At 44.6% G+C, this 17,073-nt stretch overlaps 1 protein-coding gene across 1 annotated transcript in view; it reads left to right on the top strand.

The window, feature by feature from the left end:
• Window positions 1-17,073, top strand: part of CILP2 (cartilage intermediate layer protein 2) — a 72,927-nt gene that overhangs the window by 31,508 nt on the left and 24,346 nt on the right. Inside the window, exons 2-4 of the mRNA XM_078670714.1 lie at window positions 1,616-1,711; window positions 7,636-7,905; window positions 8,819-9,001. Of these exons, the coding sequence (XP_078526840.1) occupies window positions 1,616-1,711; window positions 7,636-7,905; window positions 8,819-9,001 (549 nt within the window). The remainder of the gene's footprint in view (window positions 1-1,615; window positions 1,712-7,635; window positions 7,906-8,818; window positions 9,002-17,073) is intronic.

Raw genomic sequence — 17,073 nt, 5'->3', positions numbered from 1 at the left:
TTATTCAATTAAAATTAGAAGCAATTATTTTTCTTATTGTAGCATACGCTTACACTAGAAAACAAGCACTGGCGTTGCCAATAGGTCTCGCAGTAGGAAAGTTGGAGCTATTGGTTTTGTAAATGACAAAGCCCTTTATGTTTTTAAAATGAAAATAAAAATAAAAGGCATTGTTATTTGCAATTGTAATAGCTCCAACTTTCCTACTGCGAGACCTATTGGCAACGCCAGTGCTTGTTCCTTCTTAAAGTGAGGTTGCGGCCTGCCACACCGTCCGCTGTGTCAAATTGTGCAGGCTGACGTCACTCCCTCCCCCCTCGAGTATACAGACCCCTCCCCATGGCGATTGGTTAGAAATACAATACTTTTAGCTGGAAAACAAAAGTGTGTTTCTCGGAAGTTTTAGGAAGCGAAACTGCCACAGCCCATTACAAAACTGTCACATTTGTGAATTCTAAAGCTGAACAAGATGATGAAACAACTTGCTATAAAAAGTAACTTTAAAAACGTGGATGAAAACAATTAGAATTAAAAAAATAGAAGGGAAAAATGTATGTAAAAGAACATATTTCACGGGCAGGGCTGGCGCAGAGGCTGCGAGTTTGGATCTGCTATCTGGAGTCTGGGTGGGTTGTGTTATGCGGCATTGGAGTGGGTGTGTTATTATGCAGAGTCTGGCTTCGATGTGTTATCTGGGGTCTGGGTGGCAAATGATATGTGACATTGGAGTGGGTGTGTTGTTATGCAGAGTCTGGTTTGGATGTGTTATGTGGCATCTCTGCAGAATTCGAAGGGGGGAAACGGAGACGTCGGAGAGTGACTAAGAAAGAGGCAGAGGAAGTGAGACAGGATGGAGAGAGGGTCAAGGCCGAGGAATAGGAAAGATAGGCACATGACGAAAGAGAAATTAGGGTAGACTGAAAGGAAAGAGGGGGGGGGAGAAGGTCACAAAAGAAAGACTGGCAGTGAAACAGAGGCGGAGGAAACTGAGGAAGCAGAGTGCGAACACAGAGTAGAAAGGCTTGTGGGAAAAGGCAGATTGCGATAAAGCAGAGACGTATAGACAGACGGACGGAGGTGCGGAAATGAAAGACTGGCAGTGAAACAGAGGCGGAGGAAACTGAGGAGGCAGAGTGCGAACACAGAGTAGAAAGGCTTGTGGGAAAAGGCAGATTGCGATAAAGCAGAGACGTATAGACAGACGGACGGAGGTGCGGAAATGTTAACAATGGGATAAGACGGGTAGGAGATGAAAGGCAAGAACAAAAAAATGTGAACAAATGCGTGCGCCGGGAAACTGAGCCATGAATAATTAGGGGAGGAGAAGCCGAGAAGCCGCAGAGCGCACGCTGGGCGAAGCCCTTTGATGTGCTGTGCGGCCGTTAAAAAAAATGCAATCAGGAGGGAGGGAGGCTGATGCGCGTGCTTGTTTGGTCACGTGATTGGTTTGACGAGGATTTTGAGGACATGAATTCTCGCTCCGCTCAATGCGCTTGCGCGCATTGATAGGTCGCGAGACCTAAAAAGGAAAATGTGACCATCGCATTATCTTGCTGAGGCCAGAGCTGTTGTTTTTGACAATGCTTGTTTATTGACATTCTTGCTCTTCCTGCAGCAGCCGAGGTGCGAGACTCCAAGTCCCGGAACCGGAAGCACGTGCCCAGTAACAAGAGGAAGGGGAGGCCCTCGTTTCTGAACATCGACACTTCAGGTAAAACCCCCAACAAGTAACTGGCTCGAGAGGCATTCTTGGGGTATCACATCAGCCAATCAGGGCCCGCCTGGCGGAAACCCTTTACCCTGACAACATGGGCTCATTTTAACCCCACATGGAGAGAAATGTTCACTCAATCAGTCAAAAAAAACTAGTTGAGCATGGCTCATCCCTCCGGAAGTTTCATTTGCTAGACACCAATTGGGGCGAGGAGTTGGACTAACGGCTAGGGCGGTCGACTTCGAATCTGGGGAACTGAGTTTGAGTCTCGGCAACGACGCTGAACATCCTGTGATTCTGGGAAAATCACTTATTCTCCCCGTGCCTAACAAAAATGAATGCGTCCTCATGTAATGCAATTGGTGCTATGTAAAGCGCTCCGATACCCGATGCGGGTCAAGTTCGCGCTATATAAAACTCTGTAAAATAAAAATAAACATTTTAAAAACCAATGCATTGATTCACAAAACATGGTCACAGGCAAATGTGTGACGTAGGCCTTTTAGAATATTTACACACAAAGAGTTCACAACGTCAGGCACGTGCAAGGCTGAGGAGTCAGCCACATGTGCAAAAGGCTTGCAGATAGGCGTGCACTGCACACACAAAACAGCTCTGTAGGTGTGTAGAGTGGGTCTGAACAAAGACCAAAGAACAAACCCCGCCAGTGGATAGTGTGGTCCCAAGTCTGGGATCCTAGTGTACATGGGGCGATAAACCTAGAGGTTGGTACTGCACATTACAAACTTATCATAAATCAATTATTTGTAAGAGACAGCTTTTAGCAAATATATACATATTTTTATTTTAGTATAGAAAGCATTTATGTACATCCATAACACATAGTTATTTTATAAATACAATACATATGATTATTTCAAAAACAAATAAAATTTTTTTTTACAAAATTACATACTCATTTCGAACCTGCCCAGTAACATTTTCATACTTCAATCATACTATCATTCTTTCTGCCCCGTTTGAGGATAAGCCACGTAGGTCTACGGACGGAACCCCATCTATGGACTTCCTGCCAAGAACTCCGAGCGTCTCCCCCTAAAGACCTCCGGACTAGGCGCGCCTGCAACAGACCCCCAGCGTAGGACGCTTGATCAGGAATCCCAAGCGTCTCCTTCTAAAGACTTCCGGACTAAGCGCGCATGCAACAGACCCCCAACGTAGGACGCTTGATCAGGAAACCTAAGCGTCTCCCCCTAAAGACTTCTGGACTAAGCGCGCCTGCAACAGACTCCCAACGTAGGACGCTTGAATAGTAATCCTAAGCAGCTTCGTGCAAGGACGAGCTACTCAAGGCAATTAGTGATATTTGAATATCTACAGAATCTACGGACAGTGTGTCCTCCCAGTTAATGTCCTGCTTTGTGAAAATAGGGGTGAGAAAACAACACTCTATGCGCCCGTTGCACTAAGGAACCTGTTGCGGACTGCTGCAGATTATTATCCTGTTTCTCGCCCAGTCAACATTGCCCAGCCCCGATGAAGGTGTGGCCCATCCGGCCATTCACCGAAACGCGCGTCGGCCTGTGGTTCCAGATATACGACACATTAGAGAGTATCGATTAGATGCCGTGATAAAATTAATTGTCTGGAACAATACTCTGCTCTATGCCACATATTGACCATCTTTGTGTGGCATACAACAGAATAACCTGTATTGATTGAAGAATGAGAGTGGAATGTTTGATCTTTAGGTAGGATTAGGTTTGAAAAATTGAAAGAATGATAGTATGATTGAAGTATGAAAATGTTACTGGGCAGGTTCGAAATGAGTATGTAATTTTGTAAAAAATTTTTTTATTTGTTTTTGAAATAATCATATGTATTGTATTTATAAAATAACTATGTGTTATGGATGTACATAAATGCTTTCTATACTAAAATAAAAATATGTATATATTTGCTAAAAGCTGTCTCTTACAAATAATTGATTTATGATAAGTTTGTAATGTGCAGTACCAACCTCTAGGTTTATCGCCCCATGTACACTAGGATCCCAGACTTGGGACCACACTATCCACTGGCGGGGTTTGTTCTTTGGTCTTTGTTCAGTCTTTCTTCCCCCCTCAACCCGCCAACATCCAATAAGAAGCCCATTGGGGAACCCCCTTCTTTTGCCCCGGTGTGTAGAGTGGGAGCAGTACACACACACACACACACACACGCACACAAACACGCACACAAACACGCACACACACCTGCATGGAAGATGTGCTCAAAGTGTAGGGATAATACATCCATATTCCATTTCAACAGGGTGAGTGTAGGAGGAAGAGACATTTCCAAGCAACATATTTTGCCTGCCATGAAGAAAAATGTATAATGAACCTCTTATTTCCCTGTGAGCAGTCATGAGCACACAACACAGTGTTTAGACTGCACACACAGTGTTAAAGAGGAGTATCTTTACCAAGTTTGTAAATACTGTGCCCACACAGGCGTAATTTATACAAAACTGGAATAGGTAGTGGTGGATACAAGGGTCGCACCTCAAAATTACTGTATCTACAGACTACAAAGTAAGTTAAAGTAGTAACCTAACATGAAAGAGGAGAATTGGTGCTACTCAGGGTAAGAAACACCCCACTACCTAAGGTGTAGAAAACACAAGTAACAGCAGTGACTTGTGAAATAGCTTACAACAAAAGAAACCCTGGCACTCACAATATTTCAGATTATATCAACGACCTAATTCTGTCAACCTAGCCCAAAGCAAGAAAAAGGATAAATCTTCTTGAGACAGGATACACGGGAAGTGCATTTATCAAGACATTCATTAGTTTATTTGATAAATAACCAAGTATCAAGATTAGTACAAGAAGTTACAGACACTTCAGTCTGGATAATACAGTCAAACATCTCTACAATGATGGAGAAAGTGATCCAGTCCTCGTTGCAAAGAAGATGAAACAGCCAACACACGTTTCGTCACCACCATGACTTTCTCAAGGCTGTGGGAACAATTGTAAAAACACATATACACATTTATTAAACCCCTCCAATGTATAATGCATCCTATCCACATAGGACAGTGTATAGGCAGGATAAAGCAAGAAAAGAAGGTTTGAAACCATGAAAGAAGGTGCAAAAATATAACAACTAGTCTAACAAAAGGAATTAACTGTGACACAAAATAAAAGAAAGGACATATTGTGATGTGTTCCAATCCATTTAGTGCATAATCCAATCAATTCAATCAGAGTACTTGTAAAGTGCGTTACTCACCCCTGAGGGTCCCACGGCGCTGAGGGAATGGGGGGTGCTGCTACTGCTCGAAGAGCCAGGTCTTGAGGAGTCTTCTGAAGGCGAGTATGTCTTGGGTCTGCCGTATGTGGGTGGGGAGGGTTTTCCAGGTCCTGGCGGCGAGTTAGGAGAAGGATCTGCCGCCGGAGGTCGTTCGTTGGATGCGGGGGACAGCGGCGAGGCTGGCGGAGCTGGCGGGTGGGGTTGTGGAAGCGGAGTCTGCTGTCATAAGACAAGCAGAAAAGTGAACGTGAAGAAAGATTGACCGTGAGACCACCGATGTGAAACAAGACAATCGTGAATCGTCTTATGCACTAAATGGATTGAAACACATCACTATATGTCCTTTCATTTTCTTCTTTACATGATTGTCGGTATTGGGCTTACTTTTATTTTGTGTCACAGTTAATTCCTTTTGTTAGACTAGTCGTTATATTTTTGCACCTTGAGAAAGTCACGGTGGTGACGAAACGCGTGTTGGCTGTTTCATGTTCTTTGCAACAAGGACTGGACAACTATCTCCATCAATGTAGAGATGTTTGACTGTATTATCCAGACTGAAGTGTCTGAGTCCTTGTAACTTCTTGTACTAATCTTGATACTTTGATATATATCAAATAAACTAATGAATGTGTTGATAAATATACTTCCCGTGTATCCTGTGTCAAGAAGATTTCTTCTTTTTCTTGCTTTGGTCTAGGTTGACAGAATTATGTCATTAATATGATCTGAAATATTGCGAGTGATAGGTGTAATTTGCACCATGAGTTATTAATGTACAACTATGTCAGAAAGGTTTGTGCCTCAGCTGCACATCTGTAATCTACGCAGGTGTGTAAGTAGTGCAGCTAGGAGTTGGCAGATGCCTTTGTGAGTTGGCTTACACCTGCTCTGGGAGTTCTTGCTGGCCGGTAACAAGGTGGTGGAGGGGGAACACCGGGTCCCCTCGGCTGACAGTACTCTGTCGACCAGATGTATGTATCATACTACTGTATGTCGTTTCGGCCCCCGACCTCTAATCATTCGCTTTACCAGATAAAACTGGGGGCTCCGAGCGCCAGCTATCCTGAGGGAAACTTCGGAGGGAACCAGCTACTAGATGGTTTGATTAGTCTTTCGCCATGATGGTTAGCCGTTGTGCCACCTTTCCAAGGCAGGATGCCAGTCTCGATAACATTGTGTTCTGCCAAGGAGACTCCATGAATGGTGTTGTTTTTTTTTAATACACACTCACTTCCCTGCCCTTTCTGCCAGCGGAACCTTTTGGAAAGCCGACGGTGATTGGCAGCTGACAGGAAGGAAAGATGTCATTGAGGAGACCTGGAAGTTGTGCTCCTGAGGCTGTTAAACAGGCTGGCCCTGGGCCCAGCAGCAGGCTGGCAAGGAGGCGAACTAATTTAGGGCCCATATTAAACACATGATATGTTTACAGTCTGAGTGCAGTGAAAGGTGCCTTTGGAGACGTTGCAGCCGAGTCTGGGTTAGTCGGCGGGCCTTAGAGGACTTTTACTGCACCATTTGCTACTTTATGGCTGCTCTGGAAAGTGTAAAGGAAAAGATATTTCCAAATAGGCCTTCCTGGCTGTGTAATTTCAACCAAGTGTTTTGCAAGCTTGTCCTCCTCGCCCTTCGAATTGTAGGGAACTCCTAACAGTTTCAAAGGGTTCATGTTGTCCGTCCTGGTTAAGTATGACGTTGTAGGACCAGGGCACGAGTCGGGGGTACAAGAGGGTGGACAGCGTCCCCCAACTTTCCGAACACCGGGACACTTTCAGCAGCGCCGGCACGTTATCTGCTTTCGATCCGCAACAACGGGCAGGCGGGGACGGGGCTCTCATTTCTGACTCCATCTGGGCCCATAACAAAGGCCGAATCTGAGGGTCATCCGGCCTCCTTTTGTTCGAATCTCTTTGCTGGCAGCAGTCAGGAGCCTCACACCTAGAAGCAAATGCAGCGGAGGGGAAACAAAGGCTCACACCTTGTTAGCACTTCACACAAACTTAAGAGAGGCAGCTTTTCACTTTGTTCGGGCTCTGTTTAGGAGCTATGCATGCACTGTAAGAGTATCAGATGTGTTGATCTCTCCCAGTATTTTCACAAAATAAATAGCATTTATATAGCGCTTACTACCCCTGAGGAAGCTTTGTAATAATTTAATATCACTATTTTTTTTTTAAAGCCATATGGCTAGAGGAAGCTTTACGTTGACAAAAGGCAACATTGTTTTTTGTGTAGCGTACAAAAGTGGGAATCTTCTGCCTAAATCAGGAGGGTTTGCAAGTATACTCGAAATGTGCTCAAATGTACTCATGATACACCTGCTAAACATATATGTGAGGGCTTAAGATCTGATGTCACTTCTTGTGATGTCACTTCCTGTGATGTCACACGCTGTGATGCCACTTGCATACTGATTAACCAGGTTAGCCCCCCCACTTCTTTGTTTAGGACTTGTGCCCAGTGTAGGACAGAAATCAACAGTTTCCTTGACTCTCCGGAGGTAGCTGTGGTTGGGATCTTTTTCTTTCCTAAATCATCATAAGCAGGCCTGCCCTGGAGTGACTCCACGCCAACCATACAAGCTTTTTGCATTTCTCAATCTGCCAAAAGTTTTCTCCACAGCAGATCTCAAACCTTCTTTTCGTCTCTTTGGATTTCAGGTGCCACGGAGTGGACTTCATGGTTCAACGTTGACCACCCAGGAGGAGATGGCGACTACGAGACCCTGGACGCTATCCGGTTCTACTACCGCGAGCGTCTGTGCGCGCGACCCATCGCCCTTGAGGCCCGGACCACCGAGTGGGTGCTGCCCGAGGAGACCGGGGAGGTGGTGCATTACAGCCCAGAGAAGGGGTTCTGGTGCATCAACCGGGAGCAGCCGGATGACGGGAGGTGCTCTAACTATCATGTCAGGTTCCAGTGCCCGTACGGTAAGTACTGAGTATTGTAGCTCAGGGCACCAGAGAAGGAGACACGCGCCACCAGTCTGAACCTTCCCAGGTCCACCCCAGCTGTTAAAACCCACCCATCTCCACTCAGGTGGCTGTGAGAGCATCTACATGTAAGGCATTCATCCGGGGGTGTATTGTACAAACATTAGTATGAAAGGACGGGACCACTCCCTCCGCTGTAGAATATCCCACTTCTGACACCAATTATCATAGGTTGCAAAACATCCTTTCAGCTCGTCATGGCATATACCTCTCAGGTGCTCATGACGAGCTCAGCTCGTCATGACCACACCTGTTTTTATTGCTGTCCAGCACAGCAGGGGAAAAACTCTAGCAGCGATGAGGTTAACCTGAGCAGCAGCCAGACTATCACATGCCGGACATTTATCTGGCAGAGCATCAAACAAACACTTATCGAACAGGCCTGTACTGCTTCTATCATACTGAAAATATCCACCTTCTGATATCAGTATGGAGATATCCCAGCACAGCCACCAATGGGAGCTACTTCAGCATTTACCACCATCCTGAATACGTTTAATCTCTGCCACATAAAAGAGGATATCCCCGGGGAGGTGATAACACCCCATAATTTGGGAGCCGAAAGTCCAGTAGGAATTGGCTGAGTCAGTCGTGTAGGCTTTGTTTGACACCAACTCACTGTGTACCATTCGAACGGATATTTCAGCGATAATGCTCCATTTGGAAATTTCCCATACGCATTTCATCCTTATTGGAATTAGTCATGAAATATATCATTAAAACTACCACTAAAAAAAGACAATCAAACACTAGAAAAGTTGCATGTGCCATCTGCAAGGCTAGACTTGGGTGTCATTTCAAATGCTGCAAAATGCTGTAAAGTATATATATTGTTTGTAATATTTTTCAGATCAGCTCTACTGGTCTCAATGGTCGACGTGGAGCTCCTGCTCGCGCGCTGCCTGTGGCATGCCTGGTATCCAGATCCGACAGCGCACCTGCCTGAACAACCAGCCCCCGCTGCTGCCACACCTGCCCAGGTGCGAGGGCCAAGCCACGGAACGCAGGCCCTGCCAGTCTGCGCCGTGCGCAGGTAATACACGTGGTGGCACCCTGGCAAATATGCATGACGTGAATGTGCATCACAGGCTTGCGGACTGCAGGACAATGTGTGCATGTGTGTGCAGCGGATGTATGACGTGAGGGTAGTGTACCACAGCGCTGTATGCATGTATCACAGGGGAGTCTCACGGTGTGTACCACATAGCTGTATGCTTAATTTGACCCAGTGGTTTCCATGCTAGAGACCAACACCTAATTGTCAACACCTGCACTTATGACAGCTGCCACATGGTGACACTGTCTGTCTAATTTAAAGGTGAGCACAACAACAGTTGTTTATTAATTCAATATACATTAAAAATGACTACTGACTGCTGCCAACGCCATTTGTATAGCTTTGGGGGCTTGAAATAGGCTGAAATATCACACTTGTAGGGGTGAGATGGTTAGTAATTGTGTTGGCACTGTCACTGGCAGTGCTGGTAGTGGCAATGTGTGGTGCAAGCTACAGTGGCCTCCTGACGAGTGCCCTCGCACTTATTTTTTTTTCATTTTGTACTAAAAAAGGCGCAAAGTGCCGCATAGAACAGCCGCCCAGCTTCTCGTCTTTTGGATTGTTCCTGAGCTCCAACAATAGGATTTTTGAGTGAATGGTCTTTAATGACGTGACCGGGCATTATGGCGTAATCTGGGGAATTTCTCACAAGCGTATAGCAGAATGCAGGAACTTATGTGCGATTTCGCGGGTCACGAACATGCGGGCATAGTTTAATGTATCAAGGCAATGGAAGCAGGTGATAAACAGAAGGACAAAAACTCTACACATCCCTACTGACCTGTAAAACAAATGTTGTCTTTTTCAAAAGTCGTTTAGAATTAGAAAATTATGGACAGAAGAGCCTATTTGCATGAAAAATTTGTAAAACTCTTAGACACTCTTCTGAGTTCTCAAGCAACTTTTCCCAGAGTTCACTTACAATAGTAATAGCAGCCTTGCGCAGCCACTTAATACAACAGAACTATAAGATTTTTAAATTAAATGAAATAAATGTTTGCCTTAGGTTCTTTTTAATTCAATACATTATATTGTATTTTAATTGCATTTACATACCACCTATTATCACTAACAAGGCGCATAAGTGCTTCATGGAGAGCAGCATTTCTGCATCATATTTTGCGTTTTCTTTAGCGGTGGGAGGAATGGTCCGTTCCGCTTCAGAATTGGTGGAATTTTGACCATTACCCATTACTCTTTACTGCACAATTCTGGCCAAATTCCACCAATCGCCACATGGCGGAATGGCCCCGAATATGTGATCAAGCGAGATTTGGCGTCCCGTAGTATGATTTTCTAAAAAAGTTCAGAGGGCTGCGGCTCAAACAGATTTGCTGACGCTCAGGTAGATTTTCTACTCAAGTGGCAGTAAAATCAACTCGAATGGCCGTGCACTCTTGCGCAACGCATAGTGCCATTCACACTGATTTTTAGGGCTACTTGCACTACTGGAGCTAAATTGCAGACCAAACTGCATATTATCCACCCATTGGCAGAATTCTGTGGAATTGTGCAGTGTGAAACTTCGCGAATTCGCCCACCCCTAGTTTTGTTCATGGAAGGTAAATTAGTTCATATAAAAGAAGGTTGAATTCAATTCCACACACAATGCAATGATGTTACAAGGTCACACTTGTAGTGTCAATGCACTAGACAAATGCAACAATAAATAATATTCAGGTTTGTCCTGGTCTCTCACTTCCCAGAATGCCACACCACCCACGTCATTTCCTGTTAGAAGTGATGCATGGCAGGTCTGAAAGCAAGCACAACTGCCTGTCAAAGAAGCCAAAGCCACAAAAGAACAACTATTGACCTAAGCTGGCTACTAAATACACACATTTCTGAATACACACATTTGCGAGACTGCCAATGAAATTCCTTTTCAACTTATAAAAATGCATCTGGTTCTGTTCTGTTTTTTAATGCAAATTCATCCAGCGGTTACTTCTTCAAAAGGTATTTTCCATAACTCTCATTCCGGAACCAAGAACCCTACCTCCGGTATTAGTTAACCGGTCTATTTCCAGCCTCAATAGCCCCAGTGTACTCTTAAAGTGGGAGACCGTGGCATGAGACCGAGGCTGGAGGGTGCAGGGTGGTCTGCCAGAAGAAACCTCAGAACATATGGTTTTCACATAGAGGGTAATGCACTTAATGAGCAACTTCCAAGCAAAAGACAGAGAAAAAAATAGTAAATTAATACAAAAATGCCCTGGACAAAAAAGAGCAGAGGCATGTAAAATTGGAGACTATTTGCTGCTATTGTTAGTGGAAAGAACACAGGAAATGGCTAAATGAACAAACCCAGTACCCCACATCACAGTGAACAATTAAAAAAAAAAGTGAAGGATGGGAAATCTTTAGCTTACCTCTGGAATCCACTAATAATTCCAATGAGCAGCACTCTAATGCATCAAATGCTAACTGCTCATGCCTTTTTAGGTCAAGCCTTGACAGCGCTTGCGCTGTTTGGAGACTTGTTGTATACATTTTGTTGGTTTACATCTGGCCTATTGCTTTTTATTTGTTACTTGGATTGTCCTTCCAAACTGCTTGCTTACTATTGGTGAATCCTTCCTCTTTGTTCCTCTTTTTTGTCATTTGTTTCCTCCCACGAAGCAGCGACCAAGTACTGTATCTTTACGCTTTGATGGTTTAGCTGTTTGTTTCTTGTATTTTTTTTCTTTCTTTCCTGCTCGTGTTACTGTTTGCCTGTGTTCAGCTTCGGCACCTGTAGCTGCTTTCATTTTAATGCAGCATTCGTACCTCCCGCCTCCTCCAATGTTGCTGCATGCCTGCCCCTACCTAACCTCACCTTGCTTTTTGTTTTTTTAATTTTCTCTGCAAAGCTGTTCTGCCAGGTTTCCGTGGAGTGCATGAGACATTGCAGCCTCTCCCACTCCCCCTTGCTAAGCATGACAGTGGCTTCGAGAGGCGCATGCTTTTCTTATTTTCTGCACGTGCCTGTTGCTGGGGCAGTCATGCGCGGTATAAATTACCTTAACATAACATAACATTGTTACTTTTTGCTTAAGATCAGCGTGGTGCCTGCTTCACGGCCACCACATTTCATCTTCAATCATGGTGGCCACTTTGGGAGGTCACGTGACTTTCTTTTGTTCTGCCCGGTGCGGCAGGCCACATTCTCTTAAAAATGTTATTTTCCTACAGTGTTGCCAGCGGGTCTTTGTGTCAACTCTGTAAGCCGAGCCAAACGCTGCTTGCCGGGAGGCGGCCCGAGGGTTTTTATGCTGAGCTGCCACATTCTATGCATCGGGCTCGTCCAGTGCTCCCGCTGAAATTATATTGATGGTGCAAAGTCAGGGCTTAACAAAACGCACAGATCAATACAGCTCTGTAAAGCGATCAGAAGAGATATGTTGAAGTTGGTGGTTGTGGAGGAGAGCTCATTTAAAGCGTTAGTACGGCTCCCCTTGGCAATAGGAGGGCTCAGGGGTTGGGGCAGATAGTCACTGAGTATACAGATTTCTTAATCAAAAATGTATTCACACGTCATGCTACGCGACTCGCCAGCTTATTTCATTAGAATTGATAAATTAATTTACCCCAAGTTGCTAATTGTTATTTGATGGCGTTGTGGTTAATACCCTGAACTCCGGATTGGTTCACAATTTATAATCCTCTATTGCCACAAGCACAGCTCCGGTGAGAGCTGGCCTTGTGGGTGACGGTCACCTCCCTGGATCGGGTTATTTGAGTGATTGTCTCTGTGCCGCCCCTCTCCCGCCAAGCTGGTTGGCTCACTTCCGTCTATTTACACCTCCATTTATTATTTTTTTAAATTAAGGAATGGGCTCACCACACCGAAATTGGAACTGGGCATTGCTATTTCAAGTTCCGCGAGGAATTGAAAATTCCCTGCACAACATTTAATTTTGGGATCTACCCATTGTAATGGAGTTAAGTCATATTAATTGTTCAAAATAAAGCATTGGAATGCACTGGCTTGAGCCAGGTAACACAGTACAGGTGATTAGAATGCATTTTCCAGCACTTAAAACATGAATCAGCCTTTTTACCTCCTCATTTTTGTGAAGAATGGAATTATTTGTTAATTTGGCGCTCTTTGACCTATTATATTTCATTCCAGTTGATTGTTTTCGATTCATCAATTTCATGCTCGAAATGCTGCTCTTGTACCAGGTTTTAATTCATTCCTAATAATCATACATGTGAATGTGAGGACTTAGGTTTGGCATCTATATTGCTAAGTGTTTGTACTTGAGACTAAATTAAATATTGCCTGTGTCGTGATTTTACTCCCCCTTTGCTAAATGCTTGCTACTTTTTTTGTATTTAGATTTGAAAGCCTGCTTCCAAATGTGCTTTCTAGCTCTGTCAAAACAGTGACTGATAACGTGTTTGCCAAAATTTAAATCCCATAGGATAAAATGGGAATTATATTTCAGTGGATGGGATATCCGCCACCTTTGTGACAAAGTATCCCGTCTGCCGAGATCAAAATCATGCTCTAATTGAAGGTCAACATCTTAATGCCTTCCACATACAGAACACCTGCTGTTTCTTTTGACTCGGTGCCAGCCAGTAGTTGTGACTTTAACAATATCAGTCATCAAGAGGGCTAGAATGGTAGGTTCCTTTGGTGTCTGAAGTCACTGTCAAGAATATATTGTGCGTTTTTGTGTGGTTTTTAGGTTGAGCATTTGAGACCTCATGTATATACTTTAGTATATACTTATACCTTAGTATATACTAATATGTGTATGTACTTTGAGGGCTCTGGAGATCAGCCCTAGGACTTGTCTGCTTCCGCTTAGGGACTTTTTTTCTGTTCAACTGCCTCTATTTAACTGTCTTAATAAAAAAGGACCAGTAGGGGTCAGTAAAATACCAGATTTGCTTTCTCCTGAGGGACTTTCTTTTTTTTAAAATTCTGGCAACTACGTCTATTTAACATTCTTGATAGAACACGGCCAGCAGAGGTCAGTAAAAAACCAAAATCACTTTTGAGTTCTCTAGATTCCAGTCCATAGAAATTGTCTTCCACGAGCACCCGTAAACAATAATATTTTTTTCAAATCTTGTATTTTCAGTGCTATGACCACTGAAGGCCCTGATTTTACATTAAAAACAGAGCTTTGGACTACACCATTTCCCGCTGAAAGGCAATATTTCTCTCCATGTGTTCCCATATTTGGCGTGTCATGCAGTTTGGTGCTTACTTTCCACCATCTTAAAGAACAGTAGATGTTTCAGCACCCAGGCTAATGTGCTGCATTGCTAAATACACATAAGGTCCCAAAGGTAAGACCGACCGCATTGCAAATGCTTGTTTTCTCTTTTGAACCACAGTTTTCTTCTCCATTTGGCCACTTCAAGGCACTTGCAAGTCTTTTGGTATGAGCTCTTTGTCAGAAGTCAAGTCAGGCAAGTCTTAATTCAGGTGATCACCAAAGAAGCTTTGGCATTAGATCTTCTAACTAGTCTTAGGTGAGTTCATTGGACAGTTTATGGGAGAAGAGTTGTGGTCCTTCTTAGAGTTTGCCAGCTTTGTGTGTTGAATGCCAGCTTGACTTGGTGCATCCTCACAGCTCTCTCGATGCCACTCTGGGTAGTTCGGATGTGGGCTCTGAGCCAACTGGAGATGCAAGCTCAGGACTCTGATAGATCTCAAGTATATTTCTTATGATTAACATGGATTGTGGTGATGTGCTTTACCAGATTAGGTAAGCTTTCCATTATAATAATAATAATATAATTTTCCCATTCTCATGCAGTTTATCCAGTCCTTAATTTGAGCCGGTGTTTCCGGAGCTCGGCACTGGCACTTAATTGCCAAGTCTGGCACTTATAACAGGTGCCACATGGTGGCGCTGTTTGCATAATTTTAAGATGAGCAGATCAACAACGGTTTATTAATGCAATACATATTAAAACAATTAATACTTGCCACCCAAGCCATTCTTATGCCCTGAACAGTCTGAATTGTCACACTAGTACAGTGTGATGGTTAGCAGTGTCATTGGCAGTGCCGGCAATGTGCGGTGGAAGCAGCGGTGGCCTCCTTACGAGAGTCCTGGCACTTATGTTTTTTAACTACAAAAAAACCTAGGGGTCTAGAGTATGAAGAAAAAAGAGAGGGGATGACCTCAAATATAGGGCAATGACAGCAGTCGAGATTGTAACCTAGGCTGGTCTATAAACTTCCCTTAGACCCTTTACACAGTATTGGTTTTCAAACTTATGTTTTTTACAAATTAAGCAGAGAGTTAATCCTGGTTTGTACGCCGACTGTCTGCTCTAACCCTTTTGTTTCAACGGTGGCCAGTCAGAAGCCTGATCATGCCTTGCCAGAAGGGTGTTTAGAGTTACTCCCAGTGAGCAGTCTGATCGAAATGCAGACAGTGCTCCCCTTTTGCCTCTTGGCTGTTACTGAACTCAAGCAGAAATAGGAAGCAGGATTAACCAACCAACCAGAACTGCCACACACCAGAGAGCTTGTGCTTTGTTACTGCTTATTAAATGCAGCTTATTTTTGTTGGCTGAAACAAAGCTTGCTGGCTGATGGCCAAACTGAGCAGACGAGTTTTAGTTCACATGCTGAATAAGCCTGTGTGAGGGGGGGGGGGGTGCTTCGGCGGAGGGGTTGCTATATGTGACGTTGACCTATTATTTGAAGCTGCAAGTTGTGCTTTTCACATTGGGGTTTGGGTGAGGGGCTGGCATGTGGCATTTGAAAAGGATCCCCCTTGGCTCCACACCAGCTGTAGATTAGTGGTGTTAAACATTAGTCTGCTGGTTCCTTTGTGAGTTTATGACCATAGAAAAACAGGAAACCTAAACATGTATGTCTCTAGGCAAACATTCAGCCATTGAACTGTATTGCTAGCAGAGTTTCAGCCACCTTTCACAATGAGTGAATCCAGTTTACCACCTGGTTCATGGGATACACTGTTTTCCTAAAACTTTACTTAAACCTAGGTTTTGATTGATTTCACCCCTTTCTTGCTGCATTAGAGTGCAGAAGCTATAATTATTGTGTCCACACAAAGGTTGCAGTTCCACGAAGGTTTTCATCATAACTTGAAAGTGAAGACGTTTCTGTGATTGTCGGCAAGGTATGTTAAGTGAATGTAAAGTGATGCGTTGCACGGTTTTAAATTCTTGAAATCAACAGCCTCCGTGACATAGCAAGTAAATAAAAGGGCAAGAAGCTCCCACCCCACTATCACTCACAGTAAAAAGAAACACAGCTGGGTCATGATGTGAACCCACAGTCGCCAATAACAAATTCCACGACGGGATGAAGGCTGTCACCACCTGGATGTAGGACAGCTGCCTCAAGCTAAACTCAGAGAAGACCGAAGTCCTTCTGAAAAGGCTCCAATGCATCCAGAACGCCTCTGCACGCCTGGTCCTCGACATCCCTCGCTGCAGCCACATCACACCCCACCTGAGAAACCTACACTGGCTCCCTGTCAGCAAGAGGATGACCTTCAACCTCTTTACCCACCCACACAAGGCACTCCACAATACCGGACCAGCGAACCTCAACGGACAACTCAGCTGGCTTCTACACCCCCACCCGCCAGCTACGCTCCGCCGACCTCGCCACTGTCCCCTGCACCCGAAGAGCAACCTCCGGCGGCAGATCTTTCTCCCACCTCGACGCAAAGACCTGGAACACCCTCCCACTGAGCCTACGACAGACCCAAGACCTGCTGACCTTCAGAAGACTCCTCAAGACCTGGCTGTTCGAGCAGTAGCAGCATTCCCTCCCCCCAGCGGCTTGAGACACTCACGGGTAAGTAGTGCGCTTTACAAATGTATTGATTGATTGATTGATTGACCACCCCCTCCACCTGGGGAGACTCCTGGTGGCCCGTAGCAGCAACTGGAACACACACCCACAGACCGTGCACAAAACCTCTCCACCATCCTGGACCCGTCATTCACCATGAGCCCCTGGATCAACGCCGTGTCATCATCCTGTTTCCACACGCAACGCTTGCTTCGAAAGATCTTCAAGTGGATCCCCACTGAGTCCAGAAAGACGGTCACCC

The sequence above is a fragment of the Lissotriton helveticus genome, chromosome 12 (genome assembly GCF_964261635.1).
Source record: "Lissotriton helveticus chromosome 12, aLisHel1.1, whole genome shotgun sequence".
Lineage (NCBI taxonomy): Eukaryota > Metazoa > Chordata > Amphibia > Caudata > Salamandridae > Lissotriton > Lissotriton helveticus.
The sequence above is the reverse complement of the archived record's forward strand: the minus strand, read 5'-3'. Positions and strand labels throughout refer to the sequence as shown.